Genomic DNA, 13408 nt, shown 5'->3' with positions numbered 1-13408 from the left:
AACCTCCTGTAACGTTCACCAGTGGGGAGAAAAAAATTAAATGCATTTCATATTAATAAATCAACAGGGAAAGAAATTGATCCTCTTCTATAATTAATTCAATAGATTAACTGTCACAGCCACACTTCACTGTCACATCACACTTTTATAGTCTCCTATAAAAGTGAATACTTGAACAACCAAGTTTATTTTGTCTGGTTGAGCAACAGCTCAAATGTGGGGCACAGAGAGCTTTACACAGTCATATATACAGTATACTGTATGCTTACTGTATTTTATGTGACAGGTTAACTAGTGCACCTCCCAAAAACCCAGCAAAGGAAATGGCCAATAAAAATCTCATTAAGATAATGAGATTAAAACATGCCCTGTACTGAAATGTCACAAGGTTGCTGTGGTGCGACTCGTTTAAAAATAAGACCTGCCATGGGGGAACTTTTAACTCCGTGTAGAAAGTTGACACTCGTGTGTCTTGTACGGCACACTCCATTCGAGTGTGGTGGGCATGCTAGCATGTCTAGCAATCAAAGGTGGTATGTGGGCCACGTTCCCACCCTAGATTATATTAAGTCTGTGGTTATAGGATCCTTGCTCTAAGCTGTCTATACGACCTCCATTAGCCACAAATCCATTGCAAAATGGCTGGAATTCTACCACAGTAGAGTTTCTCGTGTTACTTTCTGTCTGCAACTGATTTGAGATCGGCGCAGATGTCAAAGTAACTGACTCTTGGACATCACCAGGTCAAACCGGTTCAGTCAGTTCCCTTTACTGTCTTAAGTCCATGTAGTAATCAGTGTTATCAGCTTGCCAGTGGTGTAGTGATTTTTTTTACTTGGGGGCGCCATGGATGTCACATCCATGCACGTGCGCACACACAAATGCACACAGACATGCTCAACAAGCATTATGAAATATACATTTTTAGTTAATTTCTTTATTATTATTATTATTAATCATTTGTTGGTATGGAAACCTAAACATAAAGGACAAAAATCTCCTTCGTGCCGGTGTCTATCCAGGCTCTAAATGCCGATAGGAGGAGGAGGTAACTTGTCACCCGACTCACTTGTAGGAATTCTTTACACAATCGTTTCTGAAAATGTTATGAATTTCAATGCTACACTGTTACCTTGAACTGCCATCCTGTTTTATTGTTCTGTGTACCATGTGCTTATTTACTGTGTTTTATGTGATTCATGTTATCTGCCTGTGTTATGCCTAGCTGTGAACCAAATCGCCCCTCTGGGACAAACAAACTGTTTAGTATTTTCGTTTTAGTTCATATTTCGTTTTAGTCTTTCTAGTCAATGAGAGCTCAGTGACAGCTCATGAACAAACACTATTTCTGAATGACAGACCTTTTGTAAAGTAATCGCTTCTGGCAAATAACAGAAAACATAACGCATTGTCTGCTATGATGCTTTTCGATGTGTACACCGTGTAATTTTATAGAGGTATCTAAAGAGCAAAAAGTACGCATCTGAAATGAATGTGCCAAGTATCGCAAGACTGTCCACCGTTTCCTGTCTGGCAGCCAAATCTTGCGGAATCCGGAACAGAAACGATACCTGCTGCTGTTAAAATCCTCAAATAAAATGATGTACTGTGCACTCTGCACATCAAAAAGCAAGTGATTAGAAAACAAACTGTGATATGTCTTCTTTTATATGCCTGAACCGATTATATGACACAGGTCTCAATGGTTAATAAATAATGTTATGAGCTGGTCAAGCTTGCTCCATTCACTGCTTTGTATTCATGTAATTTCCGGTCCGAGATTTGTCTCCCATGAAAGTGTCATGGCGCAGCACAGTCACGTGACCATAACACTTCCTTCTCTAAGCTTCCTTGCCGTAAACCAAGGACTATTAAAAGAGAACGGGAAGCGAAGACCGTACTGTGGACTCCATGTTGCTCCCTGGAAGGAAAGAAACATGCGCAACTGAACACGGAAGTGTTGGCTGCATATAGCCCATTGTGCATGTTTCTTTCCTTCCAGTCTTCGCTTCCCGTCCTCTTTCAATAGTCCTTGCCGTAAACCAGGAAGTGAATGCCTGCTCGCGTGGCAAAACAGGTGGATGGACAAGCAAGGCGTTGCCAAGCAACAGCCGCTGTCAAAAAACCTTTTTTAGCAATCCCGTTTTATATCGATAAAAATAACTTAAGACATGTCCTCCACACATCTCAGACACACCAGTTTTATTTGATAGGACATGTGTGGATGTCCTAGGCATCATAAGTGTTAAGTGTTCACCTTTGAACTCATCAGGAGCATCACTGTAGTCCATTTCAGACTGAGAATTCTTGGCAACAATCTCTTCCACCTTCTCCGATAGCAGCTTGAATTTTTCGATGGCAATGGTGGACTTGATGCCAGCCTTCTTCATTTTAGAGATGACCTCCTCAAAGAGCTCTCGGCTGTAAGACCGCTGGAGAATAAGGGGGAAAAATAACTTGGTCTGAAACAAGCCTGTGAGAAAAGGTCGTGAACATGTCCATCCACTTGTGAAAATGTGATAATCTACTTTCCTTTTGTTTTAAAAATAAGAAAAACATTTCAAGAACACCAGGCTATCCACTTCATCAAATCCCTTTTATATGAAATAAAACTTGGCTAACCAAATACATTTAAATCTTTAAGTGTCTTGTCATCAATGCCCACCTGGTCATCTGCAATGGCCTTGGCGAAGCGGGCACAGTCAAGCTGTAGGTAGATGTCCGTCAGCTGGTCCAGGAGCTTTTTGGGCTCAAAACCGTATTTTTCAGGGTTCTCCACCTTCAGGTCTCGACACTTGGGCCCACACAGCTGTTGCAAGTTAAAGTTCAGCATGGCTGCTAAACGAGGACCCAGTTCCTAGCAATACAGAGTATTGTACAAAGTACAGTATAATTAAAAAAAATAACAAGCCCTGGTATACATTGTCCTACAAGTGTGTATGCACATTTTAAATTATAATTACATTAATTTACAAGGCACTATCAAAACGGCATTGACACATTTTGTTTTACAAATGGATAAAAAATCTATTGCATTCACCAGGAGTGTAGACAGAACAGTAGATGAACCATTCGATTCCTAAAACAGTAGAAACGTCTGTGTGTACTACTACTAATACAAATACAAATACTTACGGGCCTGAGGAAGGGTTTCTGGACCTGCTTGGTGAGGATGTGGAACATGTCTACCGTTTCTGTGGCCAGGGCCAGGTAGGAGCGAGACACCCGCTCGTCCTGAGTTAGCTGGGACTGGCGACTCTGCTGCTGCTCCTAGGTTAGGGATGAGGAGAACCACGTTTGTCCTAAATTCATGAATCCATTCAAAGCTTGGCTGAGGTTAGGCATGCAAGTAGCCAACCACATTAACTGTTCCCACTCTCTACGCCAATCTTCTGGTACCCTATTGAGGTTAATAAATAAATAAATACATTGTTGTTGTTGTTGATGTTGTTTTTCAGTCCTCAGAACCGTTGGTCCGATCGAATTGCCACTCTGCACCCAGGTCATATGGGACAGTGGGACACACACGTAAAGTTTGAGGCAGTTGGTTCCCGAGTTATGCACGGGAGAGACAGATACACATAGATGATGTTCTAACCCTGGGCAGCTGATCCCACTGCTCCTTGTTCTTCATTTCCTCCTGGATCTCATGGATGCGTTTCAAGGACTCCAAACTCTCGTCTAACAGGAAAGTGGTGTCATTGATCAACATGTTGATGTAGCGGACAAACTGCTTCCCAGAACTATGAGAAGGGGAGAGCACAATAAAAGGGTCTCATTAAATTGTCAGGATTTGGTCACAGTAATGATGCTGTTCCCTCTGATGGATTAATTAAAAAATAATTCTTGACAACAGTTGCAAGGAGGACAAATGAACTAATTCAATCACTTTTGAAGTCGGTAATAAATTAATCTTCTCTATCTGTTTAGAAGGCATTGGTCCAGAAACCTGTGTGATCCAAAATGTACTAATTCTGTGGCATAATATTGCAACTGTCAGTGAATTATGGAGGTGGCTGGTTGACTTCCAACGCACACTCATTTGTCTACAGACTCTACACAAAGGATAATGTAGCAAACTCACTTGAACTCTTCCAAGAAAGTGCCGTGGTGGCCGATGTTCTGCCAAAGACTCTTGAAGATGGTGCTGATGTGATAGCGAATGGTGAACTTGTCATAAAATTCACTGGTGGCACCAGTATGTTCCACATCTGAATGGAATGTGGTACAGAGTCAGTTTTGTGACACAACTACAGCGTATTAGAACCATTTAGTATAAGTAGTGATGTTGGGTACGTTGCAGAGATGTCCCGATACTGTATCGGTATCGGCCCTTATTTGTCATATCGGTATCTGCGAATATGCCAGTCTAACCACCAATCCGACACAGGGGTAAGGGGTTGACACTATGGCAGGTAAATACAATGTTGGGGCATGTGGAGTTTGCTTTCCGAGTTGCCCAAACTGCAAGTGCACATATAAGTGAGGAGTCTGCTATTAACACAACACGAGATCACAACACTGGTATCGGATATCGGCTAACACAGAAATTGTGATATCGGGATCGGATCGGGAACGAAAAAAGTGTCGGGACACACCTAGTACGTTGCTTAAAAGTTATAGCGATCTTTTGAAAGCAGTAACTATGTCATTGCATTATAAAGGTAATCGGTTAATAGGGAAAGAAACTTTTGCATTCCCACATGTATATGGTGCAGAAGTTATTACATTCCCAGAGGACACATTAACCATCGTCAACATTGTAGTCCAAGTATTGAGCCCCATTAATTTTTGTATTGAATTGGGAAAGTAATCAGTTACACTACTAGTCATTGGTTAGACCAGTAATTAGTCAAATACAACCCATCTCAAACCCTCACCTCCCACGGGGCAGCACACCTAAACCTAAACTTAACCCTCTCCCAACCCTTAACGCAACCCTCACCAACCTAATCCGGTTGTTTTAGCGCACCCCTCACCAACCTTAATCCGGTCGTCTTAACACACCCCTCACCAACCATTTTGTCTAACCAATGACTAGTCTAAACTAAGTATGCACCCCGTTACTCCTGACACTGATTAGAACCGACTCTTATACATACAATATTGGACGCTATACGTATATCTGATTAACTATAATTTCTTACATAATGAAGAACTGTCTGTATCTTTAATTTGCTAGAGCCTCACCAGTGTAGAACTTCATGAGAGCGGGTACCAGTTGCTTGACAGACAGCGGGTGGTTCTCCATCATCTCAGAAAACCGTTGCGTCCGCGGCTGTACAGCTGGATTAGTGACAAACAGCACCTCCACCAGCTTGGCAATAAGGTAGGGGTTCCTGATGTAGTTCTGGCTGCAGATGAACACCACCAGGAAGGTCACAATGTCCTGCACGCATGGCTCATAAAGGACCTGTGGGGAATACCTGGGGAAGAGGGAGAAGGAGGAAGGAGAAAGGGGCAAGACAGCAAATAAGAACAGCTTGTTATGTTCCCCCAAAATTTAGATGCTGGCGTACAAATGTTTTTTTCTTGTCGTCAACAGTCTATTGTTGTTTGAGATAAGAACCATATAACTCACTGGACTACAAAAAGCAGAAATTCGGCTACGTCTTCAATGTAGAACTCGGGCAGAGCAGCAAAGCTTTTAGGAATCTCAGGGTTCAGTGGCAGGGTGATGCTGTGCAAAAGACAGGAAAATACGAAAGCTGTTAAGGTGCGTACCACATAGACACTGATGGTTTCCTCCCCCTCTACAATTAAGACACTGATGGTTTCCTCCCTCTCTACAATTAAAACTATCAAAGGAAAGAAAAGCCAGAATACAAAAATAAAATAAAACATGTTACTCTCATTTGTTGTTGATCTGCAATGAAAGCGCAACAATATTACAGACACTAAAAAGGACTAAATGTAAATTTTGCAATAGTGGCATGGTCTGTCAGTTTGACTCACAGTGGGTAGGCAGGGTCCACCATGCGTAGAATGAGCTGAATGACCGTGCTGTAGAACTGCAGACATCTGCGGAGCAGGTTCTCGTCCAGAAGGCCGGCGTCAGCACAGGCTTTGGCCCGCACCAGTTTCTGAAAGGACAAAGTCACACGTCATTAGCACAGCACTTATAATGAACCTAGAGGTTCACACGCATTCGACACTCACATCTAGCATAATAAAAATAATAATAGAAATAAAAGTCCAGTTCCTGTTTCTCAGAATCTAGGCGGCATTTGTGGTGATTGAACAGAGCGCGGAAATTCTGGGATCTTTTCTGATGTTATGCTGTGTCGAGGTTACAATATTAACGCTGAAGAGAAATAGACTTTTTAGACGGACGGAGTGAGTAAGGGTGGATTAGAGAAACGGAAGCTACAAAAGCTGGGTTGAAAAAGCAGAGCTAAAGTGACTGACGTCAGAGCACAGACGTCAACGGCACTTCCGCATACGTATACATCACGGTCTAAACACACACACAGTCACACACACACAAAATTGAAGCAGGCTCCAGGAAAACTGCTGGCAAGCTTATCGAGTAAGGTTGAACGTCCGATACCGGGGCATTGTGAGACCATCAACTTGGATGAGCAGCTCTGCTCGTCCAAGAGCCCTGCTTGCCCAGAAAAAAGCGCTCTGACAGGCGTCTAAAAGCGGCTGCTATGTGGTCACCGTTTGGTCATTTCTCATAGTGGTTAATGCAAAGATGTTGGTGCCCGTTTTCGTAGGTGCTTAGTGTGAATGTATCCTAAGAAAGGAGAGATAAAGGAGGTGAAGAAAAGACCAGGAGAGACCAACCTTAAGCTGGGTTTTGCATCTTTTGAGCATCTCTCTGTGTCGACTGGCTAGCGGTGAGTCTTTCCATTGGCTCTCACTATTCTTAAGCTCCTCCACGGTTCTAACATAAGAAAAACAACAATGGGTTAATATTCACCTACAACATGTTATGACAATCTGCACATTTAGGACAATCTGAATGAGTGCATGTGTACCTGTTGAGTTCACGAATAGCACGCAGCCTGCGGATATAGCGCCTGCAGCCTGGCAGGATTGACAGGTGGTGTGAGTGTAGCGTAAGGAAGAAACACTCGGTTGGGAACTTGGGTTCTGAGAACTTGTTAGGGTCTTCATCTGTTCAAAAAACATGAAACTATTAATACGTGAAACAATAAATACACAATGTAGATGTGTACTGATGAACACCACCAAATGAGAACACCAAACCAAACATTACGAGGTTTGTTAAAGAGCAATTACAAAAGAAAATTGTGATGCTGCTGTAGTCATTTTAGCAACACATTTTTCACTTATAACCATACACATTTTGCACAAGCTTAAGGTAACTCGGTAAGTGTTGGAAAGCGTCTTTAGCCGTAAATCTGCTGTTGAATGCGTGGTGGATGCACTGTTGCTCGCTTTTTAAGTTAATAAATATCTGTTTCTGCAGTGTGTATGCTAAACTTCTGCAGAACTCATCAATGCCGGTTTTAGAAGTTACCAATCACAAAAGAGTAGAGGCGGACGATATTTCAGTTCAATCTGAAATAGTCTGAGAAGAGGCTGAGGTTTATGTAGCCTACAAATAACTGCTTCCAGATTAAGCAGAATGACTGATTGAGATAATCACAAAGGGACAATTTATGTCAAATTGGATCAGTCATATTCATTATCCAGCATGTTAATCATTCATATTCGTAAGTGAGAAGCAATGAAAATGTCTCTAGACTCAGAGCATCCAAACAAACTACATTTCAGAACTTCAAAATGGCAATTATGTCTGCCATGATGTAACTTTACAAACTCTGCTTGCTGTTGCATAATACAAACATTACACAGACAAACAAAATATAAATAAGCATTGTTTTTTTTAACAATGCTGTAAACAATGTATATCCTCTATCGCAAGGCTTCTCAAACTATTTTATACCATAACCCTATATTATGAGGGATTTGTTTTTGGCGAACCTGTGGTCCATGCATTTGTACCCTCTGGCTCTCGGAGTAGCCTCTGCAAGGGCTTGTGTGTGTTGTCTTGTGTTGCTCAGTCGATGTTGAAGGGGGAGCTGTGTGTGTATGAGGAGGCAAGTGGCCGTCCTCTTCACGTTGGTTGGTTTTTTACAGTTGCCAATGCACAACCTTAACAGCACCTTCCAAGCCAGGACCCATAGTTTGAGAACTGCTGCTCTATCAGACAATAAATTGCATTGGATTTAGTAATCTTATAATGTCGAACGACTTACGTAGCTCAGATAGCCAGCTCTTGAGTTCCTCCATGGTGGCCTTTAGGCGGGTCTCCTCAGAGCTGACCTGAAGACGACAGCGTGGGTGGAATATATAGTATGGGTCCACCGTCTCCAGTTTGATCTTCATGCTCAGCTGTTGCAGCACTGACAGGAAGTTCAGCATAAAGCCATCTGTCGATACTAGCTTATCGTCAGTCTGGGGGGGGGAAGGAGGAGGAATAAAGAAGAGGGTCGCTATAACAGAACATGCAGAGATAACTTTGTGTTGGAAACAAAAGGACACCTAAACCCCTAATGGGGAACTTAATGTTCAGGACTTTGTATTGTTTAAATTCTATAGAAATGTTGATTTGATGTATGAATAGTGAATACACAATCAAAACGTTATCCAACTTCAACCACCAATTAGTACGAATATATATATTTACAATGCACCCAAGCAGTACAATTGCAAAGGCATCCATCAAAATATTATAAACTGGATGCCGAGTGAATACCGTTAAGACTTTTAGCTTCTTACCTGCAACTGGGCTTTCTTCACATTACAGTTGACTAGAGCTGCCATGTAACTAAGAGCCATTTCACGCGTTTCTCCATTGAGCAAAATGTTGTGAAGGATTTTAAACAGGTCACCCTGATGAAAAACATAATTAGATTTAGGCACATGAAATGATGCCATCATCACTGGTTTAAAAAAGGATGCAAACAGTATGAGCCTACCCTTGCGGCCTCCAGGTAGTGTTGCAGGGATTGACTGACTACTCGAGTGTTCTCAATAGTGATGGCTGGGCCTGAGAAGTACTTATCTCCCACTTTGGTCTGAAAATGAAAACAAAAACACCATAGAAACACTGTACTTGCACACACTGTAAATGGCATTAGAAAAAAGACTTTCAGAAAAACAAGTTGAAAGATAAATAAATTGTGCATAGCGCCTGGTTACATCTCGCTTGTTATTCATTACCACGTTTTTCATAGAATTGTTTTGCTTCGTTTTGCCAGCAGTATTCCTTTGAATATTGCTAGGGAATAATTAGTCTCAAATGACCAGCCAATCGGCGATCTCCGTAAAAATAGCGTTTTCTTGGTACCCAAAATCGCTTTACAAAACAAATAAAACATAAGATAATTATTTAAATTTTAAAAGGCAAATAATTTATGGAAAAAACAGTAAGCTAAGACTAAAAGGCAGATTTGATTGGAGTTGGGTGGGGAAAGAGAGTCTGAATAGGTGGGTTTTGAGGGAGTCTTTGAACACAGCAAGGCTGGGGGCGACTTTGATGTGAAGTGCGATTGAGCTCCAGAGGAAGGGGGGCTGCAACGGAGAAAGCCCAGTCACCCCAGGTACGTTTTTTTTGTTTTGGGGATGTCCGAGAGGTTGGCATCACCAGACCTGAGGGAACGGGAGAGGGCGTGGTGTTGGAGGAGGTCAGAGTACTCCAACTTCTCAAATTCTACCCGATCCGACCATGCCAGACCCGGGCTCATGCTGCGCTTATTATAATTATTAAGGTATTTTTAATTAATAGTATCAGATCTAAAGGCTATATAAGAAACAAGTGTGCACCCTTGGAGATCTTTTGTCGCATTCCTACACCAAAAATTTGAATACCGGTGAAGACTCCTATTGACCAATGACCCGGTCATCAAATTATTGGCTCAGGAATGAAAAAAATATAATAAAAATAAATTATGTGACACACTATCTCCCTCTCATCCAGTTTCCTGTACTGTGAATTGAGCCGGCACACTCGCTTTTATTTATTATTTTTCTCCTTTGGCCCAAAATTACAGTAATTGTTCTGGCAGCCCAATTCAGTCATACATTTTCAGGCCCATTTTGAACTACACGAGACTAGGCTGTTTTTTGTTTAGCTTTTTGGAGTTAATCATATTTGTTGATTTTCTCTATTATTTTATGAACTAGACAGTCTGTCCGATCACCGAGTGTGACTCACATCATCCTCTGCAAAGACAGACAGGCTGAAGTAGGCTCCAAGGTAAGACAGTCTCTGGATCTCTCTACCACATCCAGGGCTCAAAGACTTGGGACACCACAGGGGTAATGATGTCATCTACACACAACAAAGAGAGAGTGACGATTTAGTTTGGGTTCCAACGGATACTTTTATACTACGTTGCTTGACACTTTTTGCTAAACAAAAACTTCACTTGCAGCAGGCTAGGCAATATGTGGTCATCAACAGCCAAGGTTCTGTTAAGTGTACTTGAGCAAGACCAAATTGCTCACACAATGCAACCTGATCTCAGTAAGGGTCTTCTCAAATGTAAACTAGAAAAAGTGCCCTTCCGGGCACAGGTCTCCACCAGGTTATCCACAGATCCGTGCAGTTAGAGGTAAAAACACTTTTCGGCCAGTTATAGCGCCACCTTGAGGCTGAGTTGAAATTGTTGATGTGGCATTTCGTCCTCGGCCTAGTGGGAATGTGGGTGCACAATTTCACGGAAATCACGCGATGTGTTCATGATTTGCAGCATTTTGTTTGAAACTGAGCACTCCTGTGAACTTTGGAAGCCAATCTTAACCAATCAGGATGGAGTCTGATAAATCTGAAAGACCCGTTTCGTTGAATGGCTCTAGAGAGACTGTGTACCAATTTGCGTGATGTTTGGAGAAAATCTGTAGGTGTACTGTGCAAAAACTTGTTTTGCACAAAGCGGCCTCCTGGTGGCGCTATAACAGGCCGTTCTGGAAAGTTTGGGGCAGAGGTTCATGGTTGGCATCCAGGGAGTGTGTGTGCAAAATATGGCATCGAAAAACTTGTTTTGCACAAAGCGGCCTCCTGGTGGCGCTATAACAGGCCGTTCTGGAAAGTTTGGGGCAGAGGTTCATGGTTGGCATCCAGGGAGTGTGTGTGCAAAATATGGCATCGACCGGGTTAACGGTGGCCGAGATTAGCTGTTCACGGACACACGGACACACGGACACACGGACGGACACACGGACACACGGACGGACGGAGTGCAAAACATACTCTCCCCACATGCCTTCGGCCTGGTGGAGACAATAAACAGTTCAGACATCACATCATGCATTTTAACCCAGTGAGTTTAAATGTAACTTCAAACCAGTGATAATATATTTGATTTGTAAAATTGCAGTAAGGCTAAACATAAGCCCAGTCATTATTCTTCAACAAAAGGAACTTTATCTTGTCATTCTTCTAAACACTAGCCACGGGAAAGTGCCATAAATAAACTAAGCCGAGTGCATTCCTCTGTGGTTTGGTCAAGTGGGACAGCTGGTATCTAGTACAATTCAGATAAGGCATTGCTGCAGTTATTCTACAAGGACTACCAAACATGAGCTCAATCTGAAATGTCCAAAGCAGTCTGCATTGTTGACTGGTGCCCATTTTAACAGTTTATCCAGAGGAACGAATGACCCGAAAAGCTTGTTTTGGAGGCAGTAGTGTGTAGCACACTCACCAAATAGCATATGGGGTGAGTCTTTCCAAACTTGATTTCACAGAGCTCAGCTAATGCCTGAGGAAGCAGAACAACAAATGTTACAAACATATCGTCACTGGAAACCTTTCACTAAAAACAAAAAGATCACAATTTTGGCTCACAAGAAAATTTGATACTGCTTTCACCAACACACCCACAATCTTGAAGCTGAGATGGGTGGCAGTCCCAGATCAAATTTGAAATATTAATAATTGGCAAATAGCAGATCTAAAAGCTCACAATGTATTACAGTGATGCATTGTGAGCTTGTAGATCAGTTTTTTCCCCAGCATGGAATTTCAAGATGCATCCTAGCCTATGCACTGAATATTTCCATCTATGCATTCAACACTGAGACTATTATGGTTGGAGTCTTCCTTGCGCATGGTTTAAGTACAGCTCATCAAATTAGCAAGAGATCTTTCCTACAGTCAAACCCAAGAAGGAGATGTGTGGGGACAATCAACTATACATAGGAGAGAATGGGTCAAGAAATAGGGAAGAGACTGATAGTCTCTATAGTTAGATAGACAGTATATACTAGAAAGAGGGGTGGGATATAATTCAATATGATGAAATACAAATATTTAACCCAAATTTAAAAAAAAGTGTGCAAGATAGATCAGATAGATCACCCCCTCTAGGCGTAAGGTTTTTGAAAATACCATGAGAGCTACGGTACTTCAAACGTTTATGTAATTTATTTGCCATGATTCGTACTGGATCTCACACAAGAGACTAAAATAATTTCTACAACTATGCCAGTAAAGCCTAGGTCAGGAGATATATTACTCTTATGAGCTTCAGGCAATACTAGTTGTCAGCCAGTCAGTGTCCTAACCAACACCACCAGGTTCTAACTAATTACATTAAATTGCACTAGTTGTATTGATTGGTTAAAAAAAAAAAAAAAGATGGACTGGAATATATATAAACTTACCATGAGGGGATATTTAAAGTTATCACTGTCAAAGGAACATTCTTTCACTGCCCAAGCCAGCCCTTGAAGGATGGGAATGAAGATCTGTAAAATACAGACAAATCAAAGTATAGTTTGTGAAAATATCATGTATATCAATTAAATAAATAAAATAAGAAATAACATTCAGACCACAGTAAAATCCTCAGTGTGAATCTTATTTGCAATTCCTCAGAATGAGCTTGTAGATCTGCTATTCAACGAAGGTTTGTCTCTTCCGACATGCCTAAAATATGGTTAATGCACCAAGAAAGGTCTTTGTGGAAAATGTATTTTTGTTGTTGCTTTAGTTTGTTTTCCAGCTTAATACGTCACACAAATCGTGATTATCCACCTTGTCATATTGTGCAAGTTGAATTGAGTGAGTGAGTCTGTCAAATTGTGGGAGGAGCCTACATTCATCATGGGATTCTAAAATATTTTCCTAATCCGACTGTTTAGAATGACACGTTTAGCTTATTGCGATAACATTGAAGCTCAATTTCAATCAAATAAGGAACCTGGTAGTGTACAAACTTATTCAGAAATGTTTGTTTTTTTGGTGGCCTACTGTGCCTCCCACCTGTCTGAACACCTCATCCTCCTGATGGGTGATGCGGACAAGTTCTTGGATGAAGCCGTATGGGAGGTTCCGGCACAGCATATAAGGTACCAGCAGAGATTGCTGAAGAGGACTCCTGTGCGGAGACACAAGTCATATTGAGTTATAAAACAAAATTAAACC

At 41.6% G+C, this 13408-nt stretch overlaps 1 protein-coding gene across 4 annotated transcripts in view; it reads right to left on the bottom strand.

The window, feature by feature from the left end:
- Positions 1 to 13408, bottom strand: part of ube4b (ubiquitination factor E4B, UFD2 homolog) — a 35576-nt gene that overhangs the window by 2090 nt on the left and 20078 nt on the right. For all 4 annotated transcript variants that reach the window (XM_083768692.1, XM_083768693.1, XM_083768694.1 and 1 more), the window contains 17 exons: positions 13247 to 13361; positions 12646 to 12729; positions 11685 to 11741; positions 10193 to 10309; positions 8955 to 9053; positions 8755 to 8868; positions 8232 to 8430; positions 6984 to 7122; positions 6790 to 6889; positions 5956 to 6083; positions 5582 to 5680; positions 5191 to 5426; positions 4085 to 4211; positions 3599 to 3743; positions 3136 to 3270; positions 2666 to 2857; positions 2258 to 2432 (listed from right to left, as the gene is read on the bottom strand). In XM_083768692.1, coding sequence (XP_083624818.1) covers positions 2258 to 2432; positions 2666 to 2857; positions 3136 to 3270; positions 3599 to 3743; positions 4085 to 4211; positions 5191 to 5426; positions 5582 to 5680; positions 5956 to 6083; positions 6790 to 6889; positions 6984 to 7122; positions 8232 to 8430; positions 8755 to 8868; positions 8955 to 9053; positions 10193 to 10309; positions 11685 to 11741; positions 12646 to 12729; positions 13247 to 13361 — 2261 coding nt within the window. The remainder of the gene's footprint in view (positions 1 to 2257; positions 2433 to 2665; positions 2858 to 3135; positions 3271 to 3598; positions 3744 to 4084; positions 4212 to 5190; positions 5427 to 5581; positions 5681 to 5955; positions 6084 to 6789; positions 6890 to 6983; positions 7123 to 8231; positions 8431 to 8754; positions 8869 to 8954; positions 9054 to 10192; positions 10310 to 11684; positions 11742 to 12645; positions 12730 to 13246; positions 13362 to 13408) is intronic.

This window comes from Protomyctophum parallelum, assembly GCF_964188405.1.
Source record: "Protomyctophum parallelum genome assembly, chromosome: 7".
NCBI lineage: Eukaryota > Metazoa > Chordata > Actinopteri > Myctophiformes > Myctophidae > Protomyctophum > Protomyctophum parallelum.
Note: the sequence above shows the minus strand (reverse complement) of the source record. Positions and strands in the feature narration are given on the sequence as shown.